General features: G+C 38.2%; 2 protein-coding genes across 4 annotated transcripts in view; one reads left to right on the top strand and one right to left on the bottom strand.

Moving 5' to 3' along the window:
- LOC137635721 (uncharacterized) overlaps nt 1–5,004 on the top strand; it is a 63,273-nt gene extending 58,269 nt beyond the window's left edge. The window contains exon 14 of one of the 3 annotated variants that reach the window (XM_068368171.1): nt 4,033–5,004. The gene's annotated coding sequence lies outside the window, so the exon portion shown is untranslated. Of the gene's footprint in view, nt 1–944; nt 1,431–3,308; nt 3,995–4,032 lie in introns of those variants that run through there. The other 2 variants (XM_068368170.1, XM_068368169.1) reach the window with 2 other exon arrangements.
- A 2,398-nt stretch (nt 5,005–7,402) lies between these two features.
- Nucleotides 7,403–24,040, bottom strand: part of mib2 (mind bomb 2) — a 39,104-nt gene continuing 22,466 nt past the window's right edge. Inside the window, exons 9-16 of the mRNA XM_068368167.1 lie at nt 23,403–23,559; nt 22,809–22,963; nt 22,396–22,588; nt 21,435–21,584; nt 21,093–21,271; nt 20,728–20,956; nt 15,781–15,934; nt 7,403–8,722 (exon numbers count right to left, since the gene is read on the bottom strand). Of these exons, the coding sequence (XP_068224268.1) occupies nt 8,493–8,722; nt 15,781–15,934; nt 20,728–20,956; nt 21,093–21,271; nt 21,435–21,584; nt 22,396–22,588; nt 22,809–22,963; nt 23,403–23,559 (1,447 nt within the window). The 3' untranslated portion in view covers nt 7,403–8,492. The remainder of the gene's footprint in view (nt 8,723–15,780; nt 15,935–20,727; nt 20,957–21,092; nt 21,272–21,434; nt 21,585–22,395; nt 22,589–22,808; nt 22,964–23,402; nt 23,560–24,040) is intronic.

Raw genomic sequence — 24,040 nt, 5'->3', positions numbered from 1 at the left:
TCGTTGCTTCTTACCATTAACCGCTAGATTGTCTTATTACTCAAAGTAATAAGTCTATTAAAAGGAAAGGAAATAGGGACTTTTTTAGTTGAAGGGTATGTCAATGAAACCAAGGTCCCAGAGAAAAAGCAATGTGGTCATTGAGTTGAGTATAGAAATAACAAATTTTATTAAAATCTCTTTTCTTGTCAGTTATCTTTATGGGTTAGTCACAGAGTGAGAAATGTGGTCCCTTATACTACAATGGATAGGAAAATCCTTCTAAAAGAAAGGTCATAAGAAAACAAATTTTTCATTTTTTAAGATTTATTAAAATCTTGTGGGTAGAGCTTGAGAAATTTAATTTTCTAATATACAGCATACAAAGTACTTAAGTGCAAATTTTCCATCTTTGTGACTTTTATGTACAAATTAACTTAAACGACACGTTGTACGACATTATCTACTCTTGCTTTGACTGCTTATAACTTTTGATATTCATACAGAAGCTATAATAAAAAGCCTTACATATATAAAGTTATACTCACTAGAAAAAATATCAAAGCAATAAGTATGGGTAAATAAAAAGCACCCTTAAAATGCTTTATAAGGAACCAAAAACAAAATGTGTGTAAAAATAATATACAGTCTACTAATCGCCATCTTACAAATTTCAAAGGTTTTATCTTAGGAAATTATACTTTGTAGTCAGTCTTCTAAAGTTTTAATAGCACCTTTCAACTAAAGAACACATTTAACAGCAAATCTTGTGTTTTATATGCAAATACTAAGTGTATATTTACAGCAAAATTAATTTACTATATTACAAAATATATTTTAAAAGTATTTACAGTACTTTACTGTGTGCGTCAATTATCCAAGAATAACCATTTGGATATTACAATACTAGGTCTCTATTGGATTTGCTTTTCACTATCATTTTCTGAAAACCTTGTTTTCCACAGGTCTTCCAGTTCTAGAGATCATTTGGCACAGGAACATTTAGCCATCTTATGTTTGCTGGTCATATAAAAATTATTAATGGTTTTTCATCTTAAGTAAGTAATTGTTTTGTATCTGAATTCCTTTCTCAAGTAATTGTTTTGTATCTGTATTCACTTTTGTGGCCTTCAAAATTGATTACAGTAAATTTACCAGTAATTTTGTATACTTGCAATAACTCCTAAGCATACATTGAAGACCATTTACGGCTGTCACTTTTGTTCACTATTTAATTATCCGTACGTGATGGTAAGGGTTTTTTTTTTGCCTGGTCCCCTTTGGTGCCAGCGTATTTGTTTTTGCCTTTATTTTTCCTTCACTCCCTTTGGTTTCTTCAGACTCGTATCCAACTTCTATTTCATGACTTTACTCCAATTTTCTAGTCTCACATAAGAGTTTAGGAAAATTCAATTTTCTCATTCAAGTAATTAACAATAAGAATGATTGTTATAGTTCAAGGAACACATTCTAAGTAATTGAAATATTACTCAGTATAAATGGAAGATACAGTACTATTTTCAATGTTACATTAGACAGTAGTATTATTGAAATTAAAAACATTAGGTTCGCATGAATAATATACATAAGTTCCATAAGGGTGCTGTTATATAACTATGAATGTCTTTTCAGTCGCTAGTATTAACTGTTATTACTTGAAATACCAAGATTCAAATAGTGATTTACAACCCAAGGATTTCATATTCCTACCCAAAGACAACACAGTAAATCTAGATAGGAACTGGGATATCATCATCCATTTGATGATTGCTGTAATTTTGTAACTAATGAAACTGATCCTGGTACAGTAATTCATTAAACCAAAAGTGCATTAGAAACAATGATTGAGGCGAGAGATATGGTGAAGTTACGGCTATTAACCCTTTTACCCCCAAGCTATTTGGAAATTTCCAACCCTTAACCCCCATGGGGTTATTTTTTTCCCAGCACATTTTGCAGTATATTTTTTTTTAAATTGCTCTAAAAGCCTTATTTTTTGTCATAGAGAGGTCAGGTTGGTCTCATTCTCTTGGAAAATGCCTGAATTTTCTCAAAAAATTATCAAAAATATGAAAAAAAAAAATTTTTATAGCCTTTTTTTGCAAGGACGTACCGGTACGTCCATGGGGGTAAAGGGATGGCTTTTGTGAAACGTACCAGTACGTCCTTTGGGGGTAAAAGGGTTAAGCCAAAATTAACGGAGAAGCAAAAAAATCTATGAAGGTCCACTCATGTCATGTTTGTCGAGTCATATTGTACTTAAGACAAGAAATATATCTAATTTTAGAGTACAGGTATGGTTTGGCCTTCCTCTTGGTATTATTTAAAAGTCTCTCCCATTACTGATGGATTTGTAATACACTTGAACCTACTTGTCAAATCCTTTTTGGTAAAATGAGGCAGTCCCTGGTCCAGTATTTGATATAATCCACTTTGCTTTCAAAAAAATTTTTAAGTTCCATTCCCAGTCTTTCCTTCATTATATCAAATACAGTAGTGTATGCCTGAGAACACTAGATTATGGGGTTATAAGGTAGCCGTGGCATAATTCATCTTTTCTTTTGTATTTTAGCCAATAGCATTGTATAATGAAAGAGATTGGCCTCATCACTGAGAAACTGGATTGTAGTTCGCTTTGTCTGTGGTCTTTTCTTTTAGTTTCCAGCGTGATTCAATTCACCGTTCCATGATCATCATTGTTCCATGCTCCAGAATTTCATACTAGAAGGTATTTATCCGAATCTTGTGGGTAGAGCATTAGCTTCTGACATTCTGTGATCACTAGGGAGGTGGAATGATATCTTCTTAGTGGAATTTTGGTTTGAGAGTCATGTAGGTATGGGTAGGCGACTTAATACAACTGCAATAATTTTTTGGAAAAACGTATCTTTGATTTCAAATGCTGGCAACTATTCAGAATACACTGCTACTCATTTATTTACAATTGGCCAGGAATCCACTTGGCATACTTTTCCTTTATCCAAGGTTGTGGATTATCTGTTTCTCAGCACTGCAGCCATTGAAAAGTTCATTGATAATTTTCTGGCAGCAATTCGTATCATCCACCCTGTTCAAATTTACGATAGTGATTGATTGTGATGTTTTTCCATTATGCAGTACTGTACACTGAATTTTCCTAAGTTTTTCACCCATCTTTTGAAAATTACTCCACCAATTGTTGCCTTATCTTACTCATTATCCAAGTCCTCTGTGGATGTCAGCAATTACATATCTATGGATATACAAAACTTGAAAATACTTTAATCATCTAGCAATTACTGTTTTAGTTGATCATGTTTTGGTATTATATTTCAATTTGTAATTCACAGAAATTGGCTTAGCAGCATTATCTCCAGCACAGTCCTCATCAAAGCAGTTGGTATTGTCAAAGCATAGAATGGAAACTATAGCTAACACTTCCTGATGTGTACATCCACATTGTTAAAAATGCAAGAGGGGGAGTTTGTGATACCCTGAAGGATATTATCCTCTGGGCCCAGCTTGGTTTGTTGAGAATTAATTCTGCAATTGTGTTATACTTCAAAGACATATTGATGGATATATGGGTTACAGTGTTGAGTGCTTATGAACCATCAGATTTTTGTTAACCTTGAAAGGCCCAAAAACATTTGCTTTTATGCTTAAACCTAAGCCAGATCCTGGGTTTTAATAGTTCATCATACATCTATAGTGGGTCTGTTGTAGACAGGTTAGATTATCAGAAGTTGTTCATAAAATCAAACTACCCAGTCATAGCAGTTCATGACTGTTTTATAGTACAGTGTGTACAGTCCTACTGTCTAGTACAAGTGTAGTAAATAGTACTCCCTTAAGAAAATGTGTTAATTTGTATGCATTTTATGTTAGCATAGTATAGTCTAAATAATGATACAGACGCTACCAATTTATTGTTAGGAGTTCATGAGAAAATTGGCTACCTTTAAGAGATACTAGTACTTAATACTTCACTTTTAAAGGTAATAATTGGTCCGAAGACCCAGGCTAAACCAATTTTGACGACCTGGGAGACCATTGTATTTCTTTTGATTTCAGAGTCAAGAGATATCAGCTTTGGAGAGCTCAATTACTCTCTTAACAAACCAAGCTTGAGGACCATTCTCAGGACTGGGAAACTTAAATTCCTTCAGAGCTTAGATGATGGAAATGACAAAGCACTGAGCAGTTAACTTTCAAGGAAAAGGTGATCTTACAAAGGAAAAAAAATGTTCACATAATTTTAATTTTATTATAAATAATCTCTTATCACCTTTTGATGCTCCTGACCATGAGATAAAGACCTTGAACAAGAACGGGGCTTTTGACTGAAAGAAGCAGAAGTAAAAGGATTGATCTCTAGCTCAAAGTGACACTGGCAGAGAATTAGCAGCTTCTTAAGAACGGGACAGCTACAGCAAAGCAAGACCAGTCATTCTCTGTGGAAATTGGCAAAACCAGAGAGGAACTTTAGTCAGCACCTGTTAAAACTTCAAGTTAAGAAAGAGACAACTTTGATAGTACATGTGTGACTGGGCAGAGAGGGAGTCACTGAAACAGTAAGGACTGTGGACGGTGACCGGACGGGTATGGACTCATGAGGAAAAGCAGCAGACTGGGTGAAAGTGATAAAAATAAATTAATGGAACAGTTGACAGCTTATGAGGACAGTTATCGTCATATGTTTAAAGCCATACGAGATGCAGTACTGCTGCACCCAAGGACGGACAGTTGTGTGACTATGAATTCAGAACTTTTTGGGGAGCAAGACATGACACAATGGATTTTGCAGACATTTGGAAATGTCTTCCTTTTCAAGTGTGCATACTCCAGGAAGAAGGAATTGAAGAGAGGATTCAATATAAATTGTGATCTTAATCTCAATCCTTATTGGTGAAGTTAGAAAAGGTGGATACTGATGGCATCATCATAAATGATCATGCTTTTTAGCTGAGGAGAGGTGTGTATTAAAAGTTTGAAAAATTGTCAATCTGGATTGTAAGGAGAGCAAAATAATCAAGCTATAAGTGAGCATGATTATAGCATGAATAGACAGAGTCACACAGACTGGCTACTATGACATAGCACGCAGCGGGGAACGCATATTGATTGTAGTGATATGATGTATCAGAATTTGCCAAATTCCATGAGGGTATTTAATATATAACTGGTCTTATATCCTTGCCAAAATCAATATCAGGTCACTTATGGCACTGACATCACAATGTTAGAAATTTTAGCTAAAAATGTTTTTGATGTTCAAGGTCACTTGCTTCAATCACCATTTGAAAAAGTAACAAATAGGAAGTGGTACTACAATAAAGGAAGAAAAATAAGGATCATAAACAGTATTTGAATGTGTTTCCCTTTTACCAACCAGAGGGAGTCATTATTTAAAGACCCTCTTATGAGCAAGATGTTGGACCCCAGTTGGACAATCAGCACCTAAATTGAAGAACCGGCCCACTAGGAGCAAGTCAATAAAGGCAGTGATCTATTGACAGAACTAATGCTATCAATGACAAGATGTACCTAGGAGGACATACAAGAAGCTGGTATGTAAGGGGCAACCCCATTTTCTAAGGAGGTAAATCACTCATCGATGACCCAGTCTTAAGATACATTTAGATGAAATTTTTTTGGTAATTATTACTTTTAAATAATTGCAAGAAGTGCACTTTTTTTTAAAGGTTTACATTGAGGAACTTCAGTTTAAAGAGAGTGGCTCCGTATAGAAGACAGAGCAAAAGCAGGATTTGTTTGTACACTAAAAATTAGAATATTGACCGAACTTTTGATTAAAAACGAGAGATAAAATTTATCATAATACATTGTGTAAACTAAGCTAGCCAATAAGGTAAGATTGCAAAGATTGCGGTCTTATACAGAACTAAGAAAATATAAAGTTTACACTTGACACAACTTCATGACTCGAAGAACTGGATAAAAAAAAAGAAGAATGTCTTGTGTTACAAACTTGGTAAGACACATCTTGGTCATGGTAGGTACTTCTGAATACAAAAAAATTATGATGAATATATAAAAAAATGTTTGATGAAAACTTTTTGATCTTCAATAATATAAACTTGTGCCCTTTCATAGTTTATACAAACATAAATTTGATCATTTTCAGGTGCATCTACAGTACTTGTTTAGAATCCTGGACTGAAGTCTTTCATCCAAAAATGTAGTCTGTTTGACCCACTACAGATCCCGTGATATGTTTATAGGAAGTTCGGTTTCTTGGATTTTTTACGTAATGATACATACTGTAAGTAAAATGTACTTGATTTGCAAAACAGAATTTTAAATCTTACTGTGCACTGCCATTTTAATGTTCAATTTGGGGTTGCAATGTCATTTCCAATTAATAATTTATACTGCTAACTCAAACCAAATACTTATTAGATGAAGTGCTCAGTTTTTATTGGGAAATTAAATTCAAAATTGATTAAATTAATGAGATTAAAATTAAGCACTGAAAAGATCAGAGATTATTTAAAAGTTGCTCAATTAAGTCGTATCTTGTAGCTGCATCCTAAGCACCATGAGTAATCGGTCAAAATATATTTCACATATTACCTGACCTTACTACTTTGACTCCCAGACATTGTTCTTTCACCTTTATAATTCTTAGTAGAGTTTACTGTGTATGGCTCGATACTTTCCATCTGTGCAATTAGTTACTACTGAATGGATGTCAAATCATGTTATCTGGAGTACTGTTTCACTTGTAATAACCATCTGTGCACTGACTGATGTACCCCGACTTTTCCAGTAACACTACAAACTCCTTCCCTGTCCCTTTCCTCCCAAGGAGCTAGGTTTCCAGTTCTTCTGAAATCCTAAGACACCTTCATGGGTATGTTCTATTGGTTTTGAATCACCCCCAGTATGATGTTTACTGTTTTATATTCACCAGTTTGATTTTCATTCCACTGGCAAACCTTTTAATTCTATTACTTCTCGCAAACTGTTAACTTCCTCCTTCAACACCCTATATTCACCAATCAATACATTTTTTCTCTTGTATAAATGATCAGTAGGGCAAACCTATAAAGTACTTTTAACAAAGTCCTTTGCATATCAGAGGCAGCACAAATTATCTAATGTAATTTTTAGTTCTTATGAGGCCATATATCCAACTGTATTCAATGTACTTTCACAAACTACAGATTCTCTCGGTTGTTTTTTGTCTCTGTTCCAAAGGAGTAGTTCCAATAGATTTATTCTTGCCATGGGAACACTAACATTGCTGTAGAATTCTGAACAGAATCTGTATAATTACCACTTTTAGGATGACTATGATGCCAGGATTTCATTACACATACCCTTATGACTTAATACTAACACATAATTTTCCTTTAACGCTTTTCCAAACTAATCAAAATGGACATTAAAGGTTGTGCGATCAAGAAAGATGACTGTCTCATGTACCTCAGTATTTAATACATAAAAGGACAAGCAATTATTGATGCAAATAGTTTTCTATCACTAATACATCAACTGAATTCTGTTACTCAGTAAATAGACTGTAGATGCACCATTACACCTTTAATTTTTCTATTAAATTAATTTTCTCTTTATAGATAAATACATTTTTACACAAGTAAAATAGTTCATTATAGGTCATTTGGTTTTATATAAACAAATTTCTACAACAAATTCTCAGAATTTTTTCAACCTGTTACAAGTTGTTCCCATTCATAAGCTTCTGCACAATATCTGATATGTAAACATTTATTTCTGCTGTTCAACCAAACAACAGAAATGCCTTCCGACTTTCTTTGAACTACCATTAAAATACACATTTAGATTTAGATTCACTGGGATTCATTTTCACTATGCATTATAAAACTGTACATCGATTACACAATAGTCATTTCATAATACATTTTCTTCATTACGTTACAAACTCCGTATCACACAGAAAAGCATAAGTACAGTATTATACAAGTACAATATACATGGTTGATGCAATAACTTAGAAGAAAATACTAAAACTAGTTCAAATAAATTTTTATCAAAATATGGTATTGACTTAATTAAATTAAAACAATGAAATTTATATATGAAGACTAGGTATTGTGGCAAAGGCTTTTTAGAAATAATTGACCAAATGATTAAGAAAACTTAGGTTTAGCATTCACTTAGGATAACCATTTGTATCTACTCTGTCACTGTACTGTACTTGTTGATAAAACTTGTGCTGCTACAGCAATACCTAATCACCAATCGCCTATTCACAAAATTTTTAGCACCATGTACTGTATGACTCTTGTACTTGCAAGTTTACAATTTCAGTTGAAATCTGCATTACTGCATTCAAATATAGTTACTGACACACCTGTACCACTTCATCAAATAAATTAATTAATATAAAACCTATTGTTGTACTGTAGTACATTAATAAGTTAACCAGACTAAAACTGTGCAGATCCCAGCCAATATTTTAAATATATCACAAATATAATAAATACTGAATACACTGTCTTCACATATAAGAACAAATAATTACATCAGTATAAATTAATTTTCTTGGATATTGGTTTCCGACACATATGACAAGTCTTGAGAGTGTGAGCACATATAACACAGGCTCCATGTCCACATAGGAAAGCAACATTACGCCGACGCTCCATGCATATACTGCAGCAATGCGCCTCTTCTATTTCTGCAATCTTAGTCTCCAAATACTTCAACCTCTCTGCTGATGGCTGCCGGGCTTTAGTGCTTATAGTTCTTCCATCTAAAAAATAGAAGTCCTCATTAATAGTGTGATCTTACAATAACAATTTAGAAATTAAAAAATAGAAGTCCTCATTAATAGTGTGATCTTACAATAACAATTTAGAAATTAAAATTAATTATTTCAATACTAACCTGTTAATTTTCTAATGAAAGCTTCAACTAAACGTACAGGGTGATACAAAAACAGTTTCACCTATACTTGAATAACTTTCGAAATAAATAATCAATTCCTTTTATTTTTCAGATTTAACAAGAAAAATTAATGTTCTAAGAGTCTACCAATTTCGACCTTCGAGATGCCATAGTCTCTACTGAGGAAAAGAAATGTATAGTTGAGGCATATTTTCGGTTGAAGTCTATCCACACAGCTCAATTGCAATTCAAAGAACGGTTCAGATGTCAAGAATTTCCTGTCCACTCAATGATCTACAGATGGGTCAACAAGTTCAGAACCCATGGGACTGTGCAAAACCTCAATTGTAAAGACACTAACAGACAATCACACTCTGGACGACCGAAATCATCAAGGACACCACACAACATTTCTGCAGTCAGAGAGACTGTTGTCCGCAGCCCAAGCATGTCTGTGCAACGGCGAAGTCAGGAGCTTGGAATCAATTGAGAGTCCGTGCGGAGAATTTTGAACGCAGATCTCCACTTGTATCCTTACAGGACACAGATTAAACACAAGCTTACACCTGACGACATGAGGAAGCAAGTGATCATGTGCCAGTGGTTTTGCGACAACATTGATGCTGTGCCAGACTTCCTTGATAATGCCTGGTTCTCGGACAAGGCACATTTTCTTTTGTCAGGTCACGTGAACTTGAAGAACAATATCTTCTGGGGTAGCACACCCCCTGAGCACTGTCTGCAAAGGCCATTACACTCGGTGAAGTGCACTGGGTCGCCATCTCCAAACATTGCATCATTGGACCATTCTGGTTCGAGGACGACAACGAGAGGTCTGTGACAATCAACACCGAGCAGTATGTCCAGGTGCTTGGCAAATTCTGGACAGCACTTGGTCGACAGTGAGGAATCATTAGGGTCCTCCAGTGGTTCCAGCAGGATGGTGCCAAACCCCCCCCCCCCCCCCCCCCACTTCAAACGAATCATTGGCAGGGCTACAGCAGAGTTTCCCTGACTGACTGATCAGCCACAGGTGTGACCCGTAGTGGTTGCCGCTTTCACCGGTCCTCAACCCCCCCAGATTTTTATCTCTGGGGATACCTTAACGACAGGGTATATGGAAACAACCCCCAGACTATCTCCGACCTGAAGGCAGCAATCACAGCAGCAATAAGAGTGACCCCAAGGGAGGAATGCGGGAGGGTCATCAAGAACTTTGCCCCGCCGGAACCAGATAGTGGGGTTGTGTCGTCAATCCAGGCAAGTGAGGGGCCTGAGGGAGGGACGGGAGTGTGTTTGGGGGACGGAGCCCTGGTGCAAGCGGGGCCCGTTTCGTCGGACGATCCTATGTGGGGAAAAACTGCTGCAGCCTCTTCTCCCGCCTCTTGGGCATGTGTTTCAGGTACGTCCGCAGCCAAGGTTTCCGCCGAGAAGGAAGACTCGCTGCCGTCGGACTCCCTCGCGTGGGCGCCTCTGAAGACGCCCTTCAGATCACCCTTGAGGATGGAAGAGGAGTTAGAGACCCAGCAAGGAGCTCCCCCGCTCCCCTCCAGCGCCTTCAGCTACGTTCCCGTCCGTCTTCCTGGAGCCTTCGTCGCCGACCATGCGACGCGTGGACCCACCAGCAACGCGGCTTAACTCGGGCCCTTCGGTGAGGTCCTACAAGTCTTCAGGCTCCTCGGTCGAGGCCTACTCCTACTTCTCGGAAGACGGAGCCCCGAGGGACCATAGAAGACGGTGAGATAGCCCCGCAGGAGACGGTCATGCTCACGATCCCGCCACGTGGGGAGGCGATCCAGATCCCCCAGGAGGAAGTATAGGAGAAGCGACTTCCCCGGGGGAAGAATGGGTGTGCGTCGTCATCCCACGTAGCCAACTCCTGGAAGCGTCAGCGGTTCCGGGCATCCCGGGCACTTCGGGCTGACTCCCAAGGGCTCGCTCGCCAGTGAAGTACGTCCCCAGCAGCAGGTACGATCGACGGAGGGAGTTGTCTCTTCAGGCTCCAGGGGACAGGCATAAGTCCGCAAAGGTTCCGACTCCATCCGCCCAGCGGAGAGTGTCGCCCCTTCGGTATGGCAGCCTCATCCCGGCCTCCAAATTAACGAGTCGACCGGAACAAGAGAGGCACCTTCCTTCTACGAGCAAGCCCACAGACCCCTGGACCTCTGTAAGCAGAGATAAGTCCAGAACGGAGGCTTCCGTCCCAGCAGCGGTACCCGTCCTACACCCTGAACCGCCGAGACTGGACCGCTCCAGGAACTCCTCCCCGTGCGGCTCCCTCCGTCGGAGCTCCTCCGTCACAAGCAGCGGAGCGTCCGACAGAGAATATAGATGACGGCGTAGAAGGTTCGGCAGCGGAAGTTTCAGCCTATAGGAGAGTGATAGGCCTCATTAAGCGTCACCACAGGCTGGACGAACCTGAGCCCTCCACTGACGAAGTCTGACTCTCGAGCCTCAGCAGGCTGGTGGATGCACCTGTGCAACAGAAGCCCTCACTAGCCCTTCCTTTAGCTAGGGATGTTAGGCTGGGTATGGCTCACGTTAACAGGATCATGGCCAACCACGCGGAAGATCCCAAGAGCCAGAGCGCCTCCAAACCTCTCCAGGGCCTAAAGACCCAGAGCCGTTTCTACCCTCCCGAAGGACACCGCGCAGGTCCCCTGTACAGTGGAGCCAGCAGTCGCCATCCTGGGACAAGGAGCAGTAGAAGAGAGGGCTACCACTGCCCCGGTTTGTTTCTCCCCTTCGGAAACTTCCATGATGGAGGAGCTAACCTGGTACACGTATCATCGTGGCTAGATTGGTGGGCCTCCACGCTGATTGGGTCTTCAGTCCTCGCACAATCTCACAGTCCCGGAGAACCAGGCCTTGCTGAAGGAGTTGATTATCTCGGGAGGTAAGGCACTAAAGTTCCTCTCTTACCAGTCCATCGCTCAGGCTGCCAATTGGATACTGTGGAAGAGGGACACTGCTCAGCAAGCTCGTCAGGAGGCTCCCGGACAGAGAATCGAGGTCCCTGAGGAGCCTATCCCTGTGGGATGACTCAGTGTTCCCCCTGAAGGCAGTGGAGGAGACGGTAGAGAGGGTCAGGAAGCTAAAAGATGCGGGAGAACCCAGACCTGCCCATAAAAGGACACCCTCCGACGTTTCTCTCCCTCCCCGCACCTCACCTTGCCAGCCCAGGTGAGATGCCCCTACTACGGCCTGGCCTCAGTCTTCGCAGCCCCCCCGTAGAGGAATGCCTGCTGCGCAGTCAGCCTTCAGGCCTTCTTATTCGGCCGCCAGAAGAGGTCGTTCAAGCCGCGCCTCTCGGAGGTGGTAGGGAGAGAGGCCCCCTACTCCTGCCGAAGCCTCAGGTGGGGGGGATGCCTCAAACGTTCTTGGCAAGCATGGCGAGACTACGGAGCAAATCCGTGGACCGTAGCAGTTCTGAAAGAAGGGTGCAGGTTGCCCTTCCTGGTAGAGCCCCCCCCCCCCCCCCTCTGATACCAGATCTGCTGGCGGAGTGGTTGACACCCAAAGACCCTTGAGAAGGACGGCCCTACAAGAAGAGGTCTCTGCGATGCTGGCGAAAGGGGCAATAGAACCAGTCAAGAACCCGGGTCCAGGGTTCTACAGCAGACTCTTCCTGGTGGAGAAAGCGACAGGGGGCTGGAGACCAGTCATAGACCTCTCAGCCCTCAATAGGTCCGTGTGCAAGACCGACTTAAAGATAGCTACACCCAGCAGTTTTTTTTATATTCCTTCAAAGGGGAAGCTCCTCAATCTCTGAGGTGAAGGATACTGCTCAGCCCTCAATCCAAGTTTTCGATTAGGTAGGTCTTGAAATTCAAGAGATTCATCAAGACTCACGAGGCACTCCTAAGGAGCTCAAGCCGCGGGAAATGCTTCACGAGTTCGCAGGTCTCTTAAGCGATCTCCCTTGAACCCTTGAGACTGTCCTCTACTAGTGTAGCCTTGACAACGCAAGTAAGAATGGAAATGGCATAACTAGGCTGTTATTGTGAAGGGTAAATAATCTCCCCCTTGGTTCAGGCATTTATGGCCAGGACCTAGAACCCAGCTATTCACAACTTCAAGTCCACTTCTTCTCTATAAGTGATTAGCAGAGACCAGGATGACTTGCTTTTCTATTCTTGACACAGACTTTCTACAGAAATAGAAGGAATAAGAGAAAAGATCTTAGAACACACTTCTTTCTGACATCGTGAGACAATCAGACATGCTTTTCCTGCAGGTGAAAACACAAAAGGACATTCCGTATATCGGATCTATCCCAACTCTCAGGAAGAACTGGCATCGGGAGAGAGCCTACAGGGACAGCCTACTCTGCCCATTACCTACGAGAGTATACCCACAGATCCCTGTATGCAAGTTGTTCAACAAATCTTGTAGCAAACCAAGCTTCTTCACGGGACAAGGAACATCTCGTCTAAGATAGCGGTGACAACTTAAGTCTGGCAGTATGAGTTAAATATTCTAATACTATCAGAGCAACAGCAATGTATTAACATGCAGGTGACTGAATATAAAAGTGAGGATATCTAGATAGGTGAATGGGTAACTAACTTGATAATAAGTTTCAGCAGCCAAAGTAGCTTGGGCCAGAAGTACTCCAATACAAAAGATGAAGGTCTGTATCCTTGTCAGAGCCAATGTCAATTATGAAATAAGTTTGTTAAAAAAATAAAAATAAAAATTACGAACTGGCAAATAGATAAGACAAAAATGGTATAACAGCAACAAATTCAGTAAGCCTTTAAGTATATCCTAGTTATCTAAATTAATGAATTAGCCATCGATAGGTTTTGAAAATCATGGTATACATGTCTAATACAACAATAAAACTTTAAAGATAAATATTTTCAGAGAAGTATGTGAACTACAAATGCTAATAAAAGTTATGATAAACAGAGTCATTTTCCATGCACCTTTCCAGGCAATCCTCTCAAAACCCCCTAGTAATAGTAGTGGCAGTATTTAAAGGGGGAATAGTAAAATTTCTATTACTGTATTTATAGAGTAATATACTGTATAATAGGACATGGCCAAATGATTTTTTATAAGGGAGCGAAAGCAATACAGCACGAGCTGAAGGGACACTACTATACAACATTTATCATCAACAAAATCCCCGAACAATGTATTTAGTGGAATACAACTTCCATATACTAAATCAAACCTTGTTAGAATGACCGGTAATCAAATTAAAGTAATTTTACCACCACAGTTCAATTATCAAATCCCAGTGTGCTTACTCTCATTGCCTATATCATCCCATCAAAACTATCTTAATCCCATCTAACACATCAAAATTTCTGTTGACTCTTATTCTTATGGGGTTAGCCGTGGAATGAGTTTCCTGTCCTGTGCTCCTTTTGCCTGAACTCCAATCAGTTCTATGTCTTCTATCACATTTTCCAGGATTTTCTGGATATTTTTTTCATGATTTCCTCTTCCTGCTTCTATTCCCACTAAGAAGAGTTTCTGATTACTGGTTTACTGGTTCCTCACCCCTTCACATCACATATCCAAACAATTTCAATCATTTAGTTCGTGACTGAGCTATAAAGCTTTCTGTCCCCACTGCACTCTTGCTGCGCAAATCATCATTCTATAGCCCCCTTTTCAAAGCCTTCTCCATATTTTGTCATTACTCAAGTTTCCAATACAAAGAATACTACAGGAGTACATTTCTTCAGATCTTGATACAGTAATTGGGGTGTAAGGTGTAGCATTTTTTATAATAGAGCAGTCACAATCAAGTATGCTGTTCACCACTGGCACCTCAACACTAACTTGTTGGTTCCAAGCACCACACCCCACCACATGATCGATAGTGAGTAATCCCACTTCTCTGTCTTGAGAAAGGCCTTGTATGCTTTTCAAAGAATGAAGCACACACTAGGGATAGGCATTGAAGCAAAAACCAAGTTGACTCAGCAGCTCCCTACAACAGAATGCCTTTTAAGGTGCCAAGGGCTATCTGACATTGGATGGCTCAGTTAAGTTTGAGGATTGATGGACTTGCACGTGCCTTCATCTCACCTTGCTAGTTAATTTGCAGGGTAAACAATTAAAATAATACATATTGGGATCATCAAATGTTGTCTTCAGCTACGACGGATTACCAAAGTGATGCAATAATTAGGGGTATTTTTGTTTACTTGCAGTCATCCTACAACTTCTAATTTTTTTTTTTCAAGACGTAACTGCTTTATTTAAATTCTTATTGCCCTCTCAATTCTTGTTGCAGTCCATCATGTTCAAAAGGTAACAGAAATGTTCAAGATATAACCTTTACAAGTCTACAGTATCATACTTTCCACTCCCCTCTCTTTCTCATTTGCTCTTGTTCATTTCAGGCAGTGAATAGCTTTCTCCAAGTATGTTTTGAAATCTTAAACATCTTTTATATCTCGGTTACAATTTGTACACATTACCAAGTCTTCCCGTTTCCCATCACATTTCCAAAATCAACCATATTGACAATTTCCTGATTGTACATTTTTCCTTTGCCTCCTTTCCAGTCACTGAAAGCATTGTCTTCCTCATGATGATGTTCATTCCTATCTTATTCATTCTGATCTCCCACTTATTAAATACCTGCACAATCATAACATATTTTAACTGGTAGCGGTAAGTCACCTGTGCATAGCACCTCCCGTGGGCTTTATTTTCAACACTTCTTTGTAACTTCTACTCTGGCATTATCAAATGTTTTTTCTATGTTTTACATGTTATGAGTACATGTTACTAGCTAAATTTATGTTGCAAAATCAGTCTAAATTACAAAGCTGTAATGACTGTGGTACAGTATTCAGAATAAAATAATAGTACAAGCTAAATAATTAAATTTTCTACAATATGAGCTGGAATAGAAGCATCTTTTAAACTAAAAATAATACAAATTTAAACACATACCGCTTGTAACTTTGGTTACTACTACTGCATGGCACTGGAAGCATTTCTTAATTCTACTTGCACAGTCCTCACAAGTTACTAAATGTCCACATGGTTGGAAAGTAACCGTAGCTGGATATTCAGAGCAAATGGCGCAATCCGTTTTTTCTGCAACCTGGAAAAATAAAATCAAGTTATTTAAAATAAAAAAATGGTGTAAATTGGTGGAGACTTGTAAAAGAAAAAACACACAGTATTACCTTCAGAGTACACAAAGACCTAAAAGAAGAAGGTATTTTTCCTGAAATGGAAAAAATATGAACATGACCGTTTGGGTACCATACATTAAAATATACTCTTCCTCGTGATCAAGAATTTATTATTAGCAGAAAAACAGTTTAACTAGAACACAATTAAATTTTTTAACTCAAAACAGTACCTTCTACAGTTTGTTTTTAAATTGATCTTAATCTATGTAAAGTATTGCAACTCTTTTAAAGATTTAATTACAGTACTGCATAAAACAAATAATTATAAGAATGGGACCAAATTTTCAAAAATATTTATTCTAAATTCAGTACAGTACTTGATATTGAAATTTTGAGAATTTAAAAAAAAAAGTTCAGGTTGTGAACTTTGCTCTTCACTGTCTGAAGTTAAATCATATGGGTTATTTGTTAAATACTCATGATGAATTGAACAAGTAGCTTTATCAGCATCTTCACTTCCTTTAATGCCTCTATATGCCAGCAGTCCTACAATTATGCCAACTTATATAATCTGGAGACTGAAAACTTAATTTGGTGAACAGTGATTTTTAGGACAAGAAGTTTTGAATGGTTACCAAGGCATTTTTTAGTGCTATAATTAAAAAATACTTGTGGTAAATGCTTTTCACAATCTTGACTGCTGACCACATTGTTGAAAACTGCTATGAAAATATATACATTATTAGGTAAAGAAAAGATTTGTTTTTTAGGCAATATCAGAAATTTTTAACAATAATTTGTATTTTTCCTAAATATACAAACACAACTTCTTTAAAATGAGCTTAACTTCAACAACGCTGACATGGCTGTTAAACTTTTAACAAGGTAAACACAGTTGCATGTCAGGTGGCGGGTAAGCAACGCCCACCCAACACCTAGAGTAACCCTCACTTTTAGCTTAGGACTTGCAGTGTGGTTAGGGCAGGCAGTGTAACTTGAAAGTACTAAAATAAAAATTGTGATTTGTTCCTACACGTAACACAAAACTATCATTCTTTAACAGCAGACTCATCCATAGGAGGAAGGAAGTCCCTATACCCAAGCCTGGCTGATTAACTAACCCGGGAGATGTTAATACACTTTGGTCCTTTAGATGTGCAAAAGTCATGACCCCTGTCACCCTCCTAACTACTCGAGGTATGAAGATTTGGCAGGTGTTAGGCTAGGTCCCTACTAAATAACTGGTAGACAGTCACGTATATCCTACAGGAAACGGTGTCTAAGTGTATGGGTATTTATGAAAAATGGGTTTGCATACATTCCATCCAGACTCCCTTTGTATGGAAAGATAGGAGAGATACTTCACTACAAACTTGATTACAAAGAAAAGTTACAGTACTTGGTTCCTTGATCTCAGAGGGGCAAGAGGGAGAGCATGGCACTAGATGGCCTAAGGGCACATTTGAAAAGCACCTGTGCATGGAAGAGGAAAAACTGGCGAAAATCCCACAGACACAAAAGAAAAAGGCTCTGTGTTACAAGAAACACTAAGAGCAGTTTCGAGGTGTCACCTATTCCTGAACCCTGTCACGATTACACGTAAGAAGATCTCATCTGGAGGTATGATCTCTAAACTCCGGAGGATCATTAGAAACAGACCAGTCCCACCTAAAGGAGAAACCTGATGACCCATCACGGTCTCGGTGCAATGGACACTCTCCGTATCCTGAAGGAATTAGGCGCATAGGAAGGTGGTGTGTTGTCTGTCATTAACATGGAAGAACAACTGGCAGAGAATTGGAATCCCTTGAGAAACTGGAATCCAGGTTTCGAGGAGTCAAAGTGCCATGTTACCTGCGTCCGACACTAGGAGTCTTCCAAGTCAGTGTCCTGATGCGTGCTGTTCTCAAACAAGAAGACCGAACAATCGGTGATTGGTCACGCCACGTTGATCGATCACTCATTGACGTGGTGTAAGGAGGCCAAATGTATGAAGACCAGGAACAAGGAAACAGGATATAAAAATCTGCTATCTGTTTACCTTGCGCTTAGAAATGCTCATGTGGTGATCTTGCTTGTCGAGGATGGTCTCGTGGAGAAAGTGAAAGAAGAAAAGAACTGCAATCTAGTTTCTTCTCATTGATCAGAAAAACAATAAAAAATCTCTCCACCACTTGCAGATCTCTTCAAGGCAGCTTTATTGGTAAGTGTCACCAAAGTGTCTTTATTTCACATGAGACTTTGCACTGGTAGTAGAAATGAGAGTTCCTGTACCTCATACCTCAATACGTTCCTGAGGCTTGGATTTTGGTCCATTGCTGTTCCTCCCACAAAACCATGAAAAGTAATTGGTCAAAGTCTCAAGAGAGAGCATCCAATCACTTGTCCTGTGTTCTGGTGACTACTACTTCCTCTTCAGAGGAAGGATCGGCATTAAGCAAAGAAGGAGCAGAAACTGAATAGGTGACGGGAAAGCAAGCTCATGCACTTTGATTCCCTCTTGTCATGCTTCCCTGTTGGTGGCAATCTCTCTCTCGGAGACAAAGAAAGAGGAGCTGCAACAGCAGGGAATTACATGTCGAGAGAGACCGCATCACAACTCTCCTCTGCAGGTGGTACAGTCAAAGAGGAGGGTGCAGCAAGAGATGACTTCTAGAACCTAATTGTAGCTAATACCTCATGAAGCTTCTCCACAGATGGGGCACCATCAATACTTAGGGAAGGCTATAACTTACCCAGATCAGGGTCCTTGCAAGTTATCGTCAGTAGGCACACCGATGGAGTACAGTACTTTGAGAGAGTGGCAGGGGGGAATTACTTTTGCTGGACTCCTGACTCACTCAAAGCACTCCCCAAGCACAAGGCATGATCTCCCTTCCCCTTCTGAGTTCCCCTGGAAGACGTAGTCCCAGAGGAACTCGAAGGAGTCAGTAGGTTTCAAACATGAAGCTGAGTAGGAGCTACAGAATTTTTTCTGGCTATTGCTGTTTGGGCTTTGCTAAGTCTAATGGTAGTGAATTCCTCTTAATCCACCCACTGATAAGGAGGCCACTCCTTACACTCATCACTGGTGGATAACTGCGAGCTGTCATGTCACCTACAAAACACAGAGTTGATGTGGATCTATGTCTAACTTATCCATGTACCTGCCATGATTGCAGCTACACTTGCGAAGGCAAAGCTGCATGCCAACCCATGGAGTTGCCATCAGAAACAAGCAGCACTAACACTGTACATTCACTTACAGGAAAAAATCTTCCATACGAAAAATAGTTACCTATAAGTGACTTTTATGCATTGATAAAATAATGTTTTAAAAAAGGGCCAAGATAATTTCCAACCTTCAACTTTTTGAGTATAAGATTACCTTTCAAATTGATTTTAAATGAAAATGAATTGATCGAGAAACAAAAACGTAGAGTTTGAAGTAACCGCAAAATAACACCCTATATGCACCTTACATGTTTTTTGTTGGTCAAAGAAATAAGGTATTTGGGAGTCTTATGCATCCATTGGTATCTCTGTTATGGGTGACAGTATAAAACTGAAGTAGCCAACGGCTCAATAGGCTGATAATGGATAATTTCAAAACTTATGTTGTCTTGAAGCTGAACTATTACTGAAAGAAAGGAATAATTTTAATTCCTTCTTTTAACAAATTCTCTACTGTTTCAAAGTTTATTATCTTAGAATTCTGCTTGTTTTTTTTCACAGCAGTGCAAATTTTTCTTGAGACCACTGCTTATATACTGCAAGTGTCTTTCAAGTACTGTATACATATTTCATGAAGTTCATGAATTCTCTACCGTTTATATCATAAGGCCGGATTCGGTGGTCTTGTATTTGATCTAATATTTTTTTTCATATCTTTGCCAAGGTATTTGATAGGTGTATTGTAATATGTTAAGAAAATGTATAGTTTCCAAGAAACTATTTTTCCTTATTGGGCGTGTTGTTAGAGTAAGGCGATTTAAGGATTAGCTATTCCTTTCTTGTCTGAAATATTTTCTTTATTATGATTGCAATATTAAATAATTTACTAATAAACAATGTAGTGTATATGTTTTATGATTTCAATGTTAAAAAACTTATAATTTATTTTCTAATTTTATTTTAGACTTGAAATTTTATATTAAAAGTGTGTGTATTTTACTTTATTGTTCTTAATGACTTCCTGTATAATCTTCCAGAAAGACACCTAAAGGATGGGTGTATCCTTTTCGTATGGGCCCCTAAATATATGCGTTATTCACACCTTGAAGGTCATCAGTCTTGAGATCTGACCCAGCACTAGGAACGGAGCTTGACATCAGACTTTAGCTTCACCTAATCTTGTCAGCTATTTCAATTACATGGAGGAAGAGGCTTGCTATCTAACCTCATTATCCTTCATATTTCAAGAAAAATCAAAATTGGAATGATAATAGAAAAATCAATATGGTCAGATAACGAGAGAAAAAGGATTTAATGAGGTAAGAAAGCCTAGCTAATTTAATTTAGAAAAACCCCTTATGAGTCTACCTTAAAGCCCCCACCAAACGACAAAATCCTGGAAGTCTGGCGGCTTAAGCTTTGTATGATGAGTTGATACTTTACCACATACAAATCTGATAAAGGATATATTTACTTTGTAAAATACAATAATTCTCAAGAGTGGGATGTAATACTTGCAACCTATTCCCAATAATAAATTTAATATTTTTGATAATTCAAAGTCGAAGATTTTTACAGAAGATTAAGTAATGATAACACAGCTTACCTTTTCATAATTACAGTCGTTCATAGGTTCTCCAGACTTGGTCGTTTTTCCTGCATCACTTACTACCTTTGATGGACTAACTGGCTGTGACAGAGACTGAGGTCTTGGTGGAGCAGAAATATTATTTGAATTATCATGGGTAGGGTCATCTATACTCGCACTTCGGATACTCTCCGCAGCTAAATCTAATGCCTTGAGATCCATATCTACCCGTGCCATACTGCCTCCTCTGTAATACAGAATGTACAGTATTTTAGCTACAGAGAAGTTGAATTATTAAAATATTATGACTTTATTGGTGATTATATTAATCTTATCAATATAATAAACTTTCTTTTATACTGTAATATCAATTCATTACTTACGCTGCCTGTGCTGCATAACTCTGAAGCAAGTCAATTGTGCTAGTGTCATTGATGAGATCCAGCGGGCTTTTTGAGCGATTATTTGCAACAGTAACACTGCATCCCTTCTGAACTAAATAGCACGCTAATGCCAACGACATATTGTTTTCAAATCCACGTCGAGTGATATCATTTAGGATCTGAGGGAAAAAAATAAAATTCTGAACACACTGAATAGGCAATATATATACACAAAGTTAACCTTATAAGATTTAAAACTGCACCAACATTATTTTTTTCTCTACTCATTCTAAAAGGAAAAATAATTCAAGATAAATCAAATTAGTTTTACAACATTCTTACCTGAGTTATAGTTGGTGCATGATCTGGGTGGAGTTGAGGATTTCCTGCATTTTTTAAGAGAGCAAGATGAAGAGCAGTATCGCCCTCTTCATCACATGCATGTATATCGGCATTATTATCGACCAACAATTCTACAACTCCACAGTGACCCTGAAATCAGGAATTTATCTTACAGATTATACATATAATTATACCTATCAAACACTGTACCCATACTATAATGCCAGTAAATAATCATATTATTTTCATCAAAGAATAAATAGATCTTGAAGTTTACTGTACAAAAATCAAACAATGTGTATTGTTTTGTAATATAAAATACAACAACATTATTCCTATGAATTCTACCAAAATTAATGTTCATCCACACTGCTATTCACTAAACCAAGATGCCCTTTCTCCAGCCATTATTAGAAGTTTCTTCCTCCTCTTTATCTTGCCATCAAATCCTTTACCTACTTTGTGACTTTCCACTCCTACCAGGTTTTACCAAAGCTCTTCACATATCTCTATTACTTGTACATGCCAACTCCATTTTAACTATCACCACATCTGTAAATTTTACCTCCTCACCATGTACATTTTAAATTGTCACTAAACGTTTGAACTGTAAGGTTATTCTTAGTGTCTTACTGTACAGAAGACACATACACAATCTTCATTTAGTACTTTGTCAAAATTTATGTTAAATTTAGCCTTGATAGGAAATAGCATTTGTGAATGGTTTTAATTTCAGGCTGTAATATAGCCATGACTATGCATAAAAAAGTGGACTACTGCCTCAATACACACAAGAGTTGCCCTTTAAGAAACAAAGATGCCTATTTACAGTACAGTAGAAGTGATTAAGCCAATGTGACATGACCACCTATTAGTGCTTTTACTGACGCCAAGGTACCACAAAATGGCAACGTTCATTATCAGTAACAACACCTTAAAGATATAGTTTTTTTATAGCTACCTGAGAAACAGAGAGTAAAAGAGGAGTTTGTCTTTTGTTATTTGCAATGTCAACTGTAGCTTCTCCAAGGACTATCAAAGTTTCAGCTACTTGTCGATGACCATTGAGAGAGGACAAGTGGAGTGCAGCAAAGCCATCCTCCTTTCTCACATCAACAAATTGCTTTGAACGCAATACCAGTTTCTCCGCAGCACTGAAAAAAACAATTTTTACCTCTAAAATATTGTAATTCTTGATAAAATATTTTAATTAAGTTTAATAATTCTCAAGTGTCAATTTTTTATGCAATTGGTCTTAAGCTGCTACAATTACATCTTTATTTATAAATTTTTGCAAGATCATGGAAGGATCTCTAAAATTAAAAAGCAAAGTAACAAAATATACATTACTAAAAAAAATTGAATCAGACTCACAAGTTGTTGCCTTTTAATGCCGCATGATGAAGAACATTAAAGCCTCTCTTGTTTCGTAACGTCAGATCTAGGTGGGGCGAGTTTCCTAGTAACTCTAAAATTTCAATGCTTTCTTTTCCTATGGCATCGTGTAATGCTGTATCACCATATGAATCCTGTAAGGACACACATTTGGCTATAATCTAACAATAAATGAAAGATTTACATATTGTATTTTAGATCAATGATAAGACAAAAAAGAAAAAAAATACTTTTGATTATCATTATCCAGAACATGAATATGTTTAAGGAAAGCAATGCTCAACTTTGACAAGAGAAAAATTTAAAACTTTAGTGTTTAAGAAAAAGCAATTCTTGACTTTGATAAGAGAAAAATGTAAAATGGTGAAGTTTGAAAGAGGAAAGATTTAAGAAAACTCAATAGGATTAATAATGAGTAACGTTGAGAAAAATTTTCCATAAGATGGCTTGCCGACTTCAACCAAGGTAACCTAGCTTTGATTATCTCTGGATAACATTGTGATTAGAGAATGAAGTAGAGAGAGAATAAGCATTGAGCCTGAGGTTTAATACAGAGTATATTTTTCCTTTTACCTGGACATTGACATCACAGTTGTATTTGAGCAACACTTTCACACACGCAGCATGTTGTTTGTTCACAGCAACATGTAGCGCAGAGCAACGACCTTTATTTATAACATTGATTGAAGCACCTTTTCTCAACAGCAGCTCCATAATTTCAGGTTGGTTACTGCAAATATGAAATGAGATAATCCATTAAAAATATAATTAGTTTTTAACCCTTTTACCCCCAATGGACGTACTGGTACGTTTCACAAACCTCATCCCTTTACCCCCATGGACGTACCGGTACGTCCTTGCAAAAAACTGCTATTTACATCTTTTTGCATATTTTTTATAACTTTATGAGAAACTTCAGGCATTTTCCAAAATAATGAGACCAACCTGACCTCTCTATGATAAAAATTAAGGCTGTTGGTGCAATTTGAAAAAAATATATTGCAAAATGTACTTAAAAAAAAAAACGCCTGGGGGTTAAGGGTTGGAAAGTTCCAAATAGCGTTGGGGGTAAAAGGATTAACATATGACAGTCATATATAAAAACTACAATAATTATTAACTACAACATAGCAAAAATTTTTAATTTTTTATAGTAATGCCATAGCCAAAATAAATCTACTAATTCTAAATCATATTTTTAAATAAATAGC

The sequence above is a fragment of the Palaemon carinicauda genome, unplaced genomic scaffold (assembly GCF_036898095.1).
Source record: "Palaemon carinicauda isolate YSFRI2023 unplaced genomic scaffold, ASM3689809v2 scaffold164, whole genome shotgun sequence".
Lineage (NCBI taxonomy): Eukaryota > Metazoa > Arthropoda > Malacostraca > Decapoda > Palaemonidae > Palaemon > Palaemon carinicauda.
This window is presented reverse-complemented; position numbering and strand designations above follow the sequence as displayed.